Genomic DNA, 6,613 nt, shown 5'->3' with positions numbered 1-6,613 from the left:
GTAAAAGGAATCCAATTAGATTCCTATGATTCTAAGGCGATTGATTGCAGCGCCTCTATGCAAAATTGTTCCCAGTTCGTGAGGAACTACGTAGTGACTACCGGGTTCATATGGTTCTGTGTCAGATGTCGCCACCGCTCCGTACGTCTTGTTGGTTATATTTCGTGTGAATTATTCAGTTTAACTGCCGAAATGATACAACCTAGACTAATAATGTAAATATAATACAATATAAACTATGATATATGATATGATGAAAGACAATATAAATGATGATATAATTCAGAAACATAAACGTTGTTATGTTTAACACTTACTGAGAATGGAAGATTCGAGCCAAATCTTTGAGGTCAAGAAATTATTAGAAGCACTAGAAAATAATGTAATTTCTGAAGAAAATGTTGAATCTTTCATAGAATCAACTTTAAATCTGACGACAATTGATCCCAGCTCTTTGGTTTACACCAGTAAGTAATAAGATAAATAATTTTATAATAAAATTGTTTTAAAAGCAGTGAAAGACAACAGAAGCACTGATTTTATTTTAGATCTTAGGAAATATCTAGGTGTTTTTGCATTCAATAAAGGTGACTTACTTTCATGTGCTTATAACTTTCAAGAATCATTAGGACCTGCTCTTCGCCCATATATCAATAAATTATTCAATCACAAATTGAATAAAAATGGTGCAGCTACAGTCTGTAGTGAGCAAGCATTTAATTCTATTGTTAAAAAGTACAACACAAAGGAATGGAAAGAGAATAAATTACTCGAAGCATTAAAAGATGATTTTGTGGAATACTATATAAATAATAATCAAAAAGCAGATGCAATAGGCAATGACTTTAATTCACTACCATTTGTAAAATGCATCTCGCATTCCACTGACATTGAATCTATGAAAAAATTGAATGAAGGTCTACCACCAGGTAAACTAAAAGACCTTTCTGTCTAATAAGCTTGTAATGATTAATTTAATATTTTAAAGTATAAAGAGTTAAAGTATAAAAGTTTTTTACAATATCAATATCATAAAGAATTATTTATATTCAAAAATCTAACAAAAAGTTTTACATATTTTGTTGTAGAATGGACAATAGCGCAAATTACAAAGGGGCCATGTCAAAATGACATGGTAGGGCCCATTAGTCGAAACTTGTCGACATTACCCATATATATCACTATATTTTCAGGTGAAAACGTGGACATTAAAAATCACCAACCTATAACAATATGTGTTAAACCTAATAAAGGTAATTATTTAACTTTATTTTAGTATATGTGTGTAAACAATAATTATGTTGGATTAGATTTCTTTATTTTGTTGATTTGCATATTGCAAATGATTTACTTATACAGTTATTTTTACAATCTTCTGACTATTGTCAGATTTTGAAAAATTGAAATATGCTAATGTAACATGATTTTCTTTGTTGTTTGTAAATAGTCCTAAACGATGTTAATGCTTTTCTCAATGTAATTCCAGGTAGTAAATGTATTTTAACTGAACTGTTGGATATATTGCATGAATATGAAGTTGACAAAAAAAAGTCACGAAACGAGTTACATTTAAATTATAAGGTACCTCCAAATATTAACATTTGAATTGCTTTCATAAATGATATGCCATTACTTTTGTTTTTTATAGACATTGTTGTTAGAATTTGAAGATTATTTTGGTGGTATCGCCAGCTTGTTACTTGGGAAATTAAAAAGTAATCAGGATGATTATAAGATTATTTGCAAAGAGATTGATGATTGCATAAAAGATTTCAAGTAAGAATTATATTATACAATAATTTACTTTTACTATAATTAATATTTATTTTACAATCAAGTTAAATTTTTAATTGGTTTCAGCATAACACAAGAACAAAAGATTTTATTATATAAGCTGGCAGTTTACATTGGGTATTCATGTTCTTTTGAATCTATTAACAACGCACTCAAAGTAATTTTGCCTAAGCAGGACGATTCCAATGCTAGACAAATGCTGTCAATGCATTTCAAGAGCCGTTATCATTCTGATGAACCTCATTACAAGAGTATAAGGAAGGCAGAACGAGGCCCAATAATACTTATTGTCGATCAGGTTATAAATATAATCTATCAATGTGGCATATTCTATCAAAATATATAATTATGCATATATATATAAAAGTCATGATAACACATCACTCAATAAGTCTGTAGGATATATTGTAACAATTATTAATTTAACAGTAGGATATATAATTATTGATTTAATAGTAGTTCAGAATATCAAGTAAATCCTTTTGCAATTGTTGATAAAATTATTTTATATCAAGCAAAGTGATATATTGTGATGTACTATGATTATTTTTTTTTGGACTGAAAGGTTTTCATTTATTTTCAAATTCAATTTTTTCATATTTCATTTAATGGATGTTGCATGGATATGGAATGTGCCCACTTTAAAATACTCCTATAACATTTTTTTTTACATTTTCACATTTATCATAGGTATAGAAAATCATTTTTCACTTTTGATGTAATGAATATCTTAGAATAACTATTTACTTTATACTAATTGATTCAAGATGTGATTTTATCAATACTTATTTTAAAATATAACTAAATTCTTTAATCAGATTTTTCTTTTAGGAATGCTTATATTTATGAAATATATAAATGCTGCTCTCTATGTTTCTGATTATATTACAGGATTTAGATCATATCCCATGGGAAGTATTAAAATGTTTTCAATTGCAATCAGTAACACGAGTTCATTCGCTTCACTTATTACATGCACTGTACTACACCTACAAAGAACAGATAAAAGAGGGATACTTTATTGTTGATAAACTGAAGGGAAGTTACATATTGGATCCAGGTATTTTAGTAATGTCTTGATAGTAAACAAACATTTTTATTTGTCCAATCAATCTTTAGACCAAGGATGAGCAACTAGCAGCTCTTTGAATATTTTTTTCAGTTAATAAAAACTGAAATAAAAACTATCAAATGGAAGTGATCAACATGTAAAATAATACAGATTTAAAAATTGTATTTTTTCTTAGTAGACATATAATTTTTTTATAAAATCATGTCAGCCTTAAGGAAATTTAGCTTTTGTCAAGAAATGCAGAAAATATGTCTCTTTTGCAAACAATTATTTTTAACCATGGTATTCATCAAAAATGACCACAAGTCAAAACTGAGTGATGCTCGATTAGAAATCTGCATATGGCATAAGACTGATATTGATCAGGTTATATAAAAAAGTAGTGCCAAATTTCTCATAAAAGTATTAAGTATTTTTATTTTATGTTTATTAGTAAGTGATGTTATATAGATAGATAGATTATAGACACTTTATTCAAATTCTAAAATATGTAAATTAAATATTTACAATTTAAGTCAATACAATATATACTACAATATATATTGAAGTATATATTGGCCCATTCGTTAAATAGGTTGCTTATCCTTGCTTTAGACAATCCCTAAAAATATAACTGATACCTAAATTAATATAAAGCGTTTCTATTTTCACCTTATCTGTAAAAATGCGCTGCAAGTTATAAACTTGTTAAAAATGCATTTAAGTTATAAAGATAATTCTGTAAAAAATTTGCAAATATAATTTTAATGAAATTCTTTACAGATAAAAATTTAAATTTCATGGAAATGAGGGTGAAATCATTCATAAATTATTGGTTACCCAATTGGATCGATGGTATTTCAGGCAGGCAAGCTACAACAGAAGAGTTCTTAGATCTTATAAAATCTAGTTCAATATTCTAGTAAGTGCATTGATTATGGTTTATATATATATATATATATATATATATATATATATATAGTTTATATATATATATATATATATAGTTTATATATATATAGTTTATATATATATATATATATATATATATATATATATATATATAGTTTATATTATATATATATATATAGTTTATATATATAGATATATATATATATATTTATATATATATATATATATATATATATATATATATTTAATGCATAAATGTATTACAATTGGATATGGTTTGGGCCAATTTTTTGAGATCCTTCACTTCATCAACTTCTAGAATTAAAGTTTTGATTATTTTTTATTTTTATTTCAAAACATTAATTAATTACTTATAAGAAAAATAGTAGAAAGATTGTTTGTCTCTTTTACAGTCCTTCACAAATTGCATAAAATTTATGCCTCTAAACCATAACAACCCCTTAAATCAATTTCCTACTAATACACTCAATCCTCTAAAGTAATTATTTAACTAAGTATTCGCCCTATAATTTCTTAATATTATTTTAATATAAACACTGTTAATTTTTAATTGTTTTTTTTCAGTTATGCTGGTCATGGTGGTGGTCAAAAATTCCTATCCCACGACGTTTTGGAAGCTCATGATTTGTCCTGTGTTGCTTTGCTAAGTGGATGTTCTTCAGTTTCAATAAGGAGATTGGGTATTGCAGAAGAATATGGACTTCATTTATCATACCATATTGCTGGCAGGTAAAAAACATCTAAATTATAAATGAGATATATGATTGAGTTATTTTTAATACCTTTTGAGAAATAAGTCGACATAATGTCTAATAATTTTATTTTTATTTAATTAGTTGGATGACTATCATGAAACCTGAAATTTACATTTTTTTTCAGTCCCTGCTTAGTTGGAAATTTATGGCAAGTTAGTGATAAGGACTGTGACTTCATGATGTCGAGGTTAATTTCCACTTGGATTCCTGGTCCAAAATCACTTAAACACTTCATACAATGCAATACTGAGAGATGGGATAAAGGAATAATTGGTAGGTAGAAATGGTGTGCATTCTACTATTGTAATTCAAAAATATCAGATGGATGACAGCATTTTTTTTCATATTTATTGTTCCTTCAATAATTATCTTATTAGCCTTAATAATTTAACATTCTAGACAACACAAAAGCTGCTTGTTTGAGATCAAATTTCATAGGTCCTTTGCATACTGATATTTTATCAGAATCAGACTTACAAAAAGCTGTTTCCATTAGTAGAGGGTTTTGCAAGTCTTCCTTGAATTCGTGTTCTATGGTAGTTCGAGGGCTTCCAACTAAATTAATATATTAACAAAATACTGATTTTAGCAACTTCATTAATATTGTAAATAATATAAATAAAATATTAGATATTTTTTAACAAATTTAAAACTATATGAAAGCACATTGTTTGTTTAGTTCAATAATTTACTTACTAAATAAAATGCATTCTTCACATTATTCTCATCATGCTCAAGAGTATAATTAAATTAGAGTGATCATAAACTTTATTTAAACATCTACAATAGTGATTAAAAGAATATATTTGTTTCAGTACTGTAATAAGTACATTGTAAAGTTTATTATCAATTACATACAAAAATAAGAGCCTCCTGGCTTTAGTATATGTATTACTTATGTACAATCATTTAAAATCGAATATATTTTTATTAACTTAAATTTCTATCGTTCTTATAAATAATAATAATATAAGGATCCTTCATCAAAATCCCGACTTTTGCTCGATAATCTCGGGATTCTTATAAGCAGAACCGACTTGAACGTTAGGAATGTCGGAATCCCTTTTAACTATTACTCCACCCATTGCATTTATAACATATTCCAAGGGATCCTCAGGTCTGTTTTCTTCCTCATATAAATTGGTGAAGGCTTTAGTGATTACGTCCATTACGCCAGCTCTCTCCAAGTACTTACGGAATATTTCCCGTTTAGAATCTGTTGGTTTATAAAAATTATTCATTTTAAAGGATTATTTGATATTCCAATCCAGTTAGATTCTCGTTGACGTAATGGAAAGTTTTAATGTACACGACGAGTTTTTGTATGACGCGATAATTTGAGAGATGTACGTTTTAATGTGAATAATATCATTCTAGGAATATCTATAAATTACCTCGTCAAAAATCCAAACTCTTCTAATCAGATTTTGTGGTTTTATAATTTTTTTTTAAGTGTTGGTAGCTCTCAACATTTGTTTGTTCCGACGTTCCGACCCGTTCCGACTAACTTTTGAAAATGGGCGGTTTGATACAAAACTCTTTTTGTATAACATCCATATACTCTTCTTTTATCTATGATAACATCTTTCACTAATGTTTACAATTACATGCCACGATAAATAGTTTAGTTTAATATAAAAACAATGAGGGGATTGTGACTTACTAATAAATAAACATTTTTGTATATGTTCATATAAAACGTACTAGTTTTCAAATGCTCGACATTATGGAAATCCACGATTTAGTTGATATCATTATACTTGTTTCTTTGGTTGATATATATGAATTTCGGGAATTTTTATTGATTAGTAAATAAAAATGGTATTAGTTCATAACCCCTAGTCATGACATTACAGTCACGTTTACTTTATTATAAATTTGCATTTTTGCAGAAAGTAGATATGATTTTAACATGATTACCAATAGATAAAATAATGACATCCAAGAAGTTATAAATGTGCATAGTTCTAAACAAACGTAGGTAAAAGAAGAGTATTGGTTCTAAAACTCAAAAATAACCTGTGAAATTTCATGGCAAAGTTTTCAATCTAATATAATTTTTGTTTTAGTATAAAAACGT

General features: G+C 27.1%; 2 protein-coding genes across 2 annotated transcripts; one reads left to right on the top strand and one right to left on the bottom strand.

Moving 5' to 3' along the window:
* Positions 1-194: 194 nt before the first annotated feature.
* On the top strand, positions 195-5,190 carry LOC113383129. The gene is made up of 11 exons (XM_026621380.1): positions 195-467; positions 549-929; positions 1,089-1,253; positions 1,487-1,581; positions 1,649-1,776; positions 1,861-2,092; positions 2,686-2,854; positions 3,629-3,767; positions 4,343-4,507; positions 4,658-4,806; positions 4,933-5,190. The coding sequence occupies exons 1-11, from the start codon at positions 323-325 to the stop codon at positions 5,103-5,105; spliced, it is 1,941 nt and encodes a 646-aa protein (XP_026477165.1). The 5' UTR covers positions 195-322; the 3' UTR covers positions 5,106-5,190.
* Positions 5,191-5,384: 194 nt separating this feature from the next.
* LOC113383287 (c-Myc-binding protein-like) lies at positions 5,385-5,953 on the bottom strand. The gene has a single exon (XM_026621548.1). It carries the CDS (start codon positions 5,772-5,774, stop codon positions 5,517-5,519), a length of 258 nt encoding a protein of 85 aa, XP_026477333.1. The 5' UTR covers positions 5,775-5,953; the 3' UTR covers positions 5,385-5,516.
* Between the last annotated feature and the right edge of the window lie 660 nt (positions 5,954-6,613).

This window comes from Ctenocephalides felis, unplaced genomic scaffold (assembly GCF_003426905.1).
Source record: "Ctenocephalides felis isolate EL2017-DRISC unplaced genomic scaffold, ASM342690v1 CF-g0.4_SCAFFOLD_03570, whole genome shotgun sequence".
NCBI lineage: Eukaryota > Metazoa > Arthropoda > Insecta > Siphonaptera > Pulicidae > Ctenocephalides > Ctenocephalides felis.
This window is presented reverse-complemented; position numbering and strand designations above follow the sequence as displayed.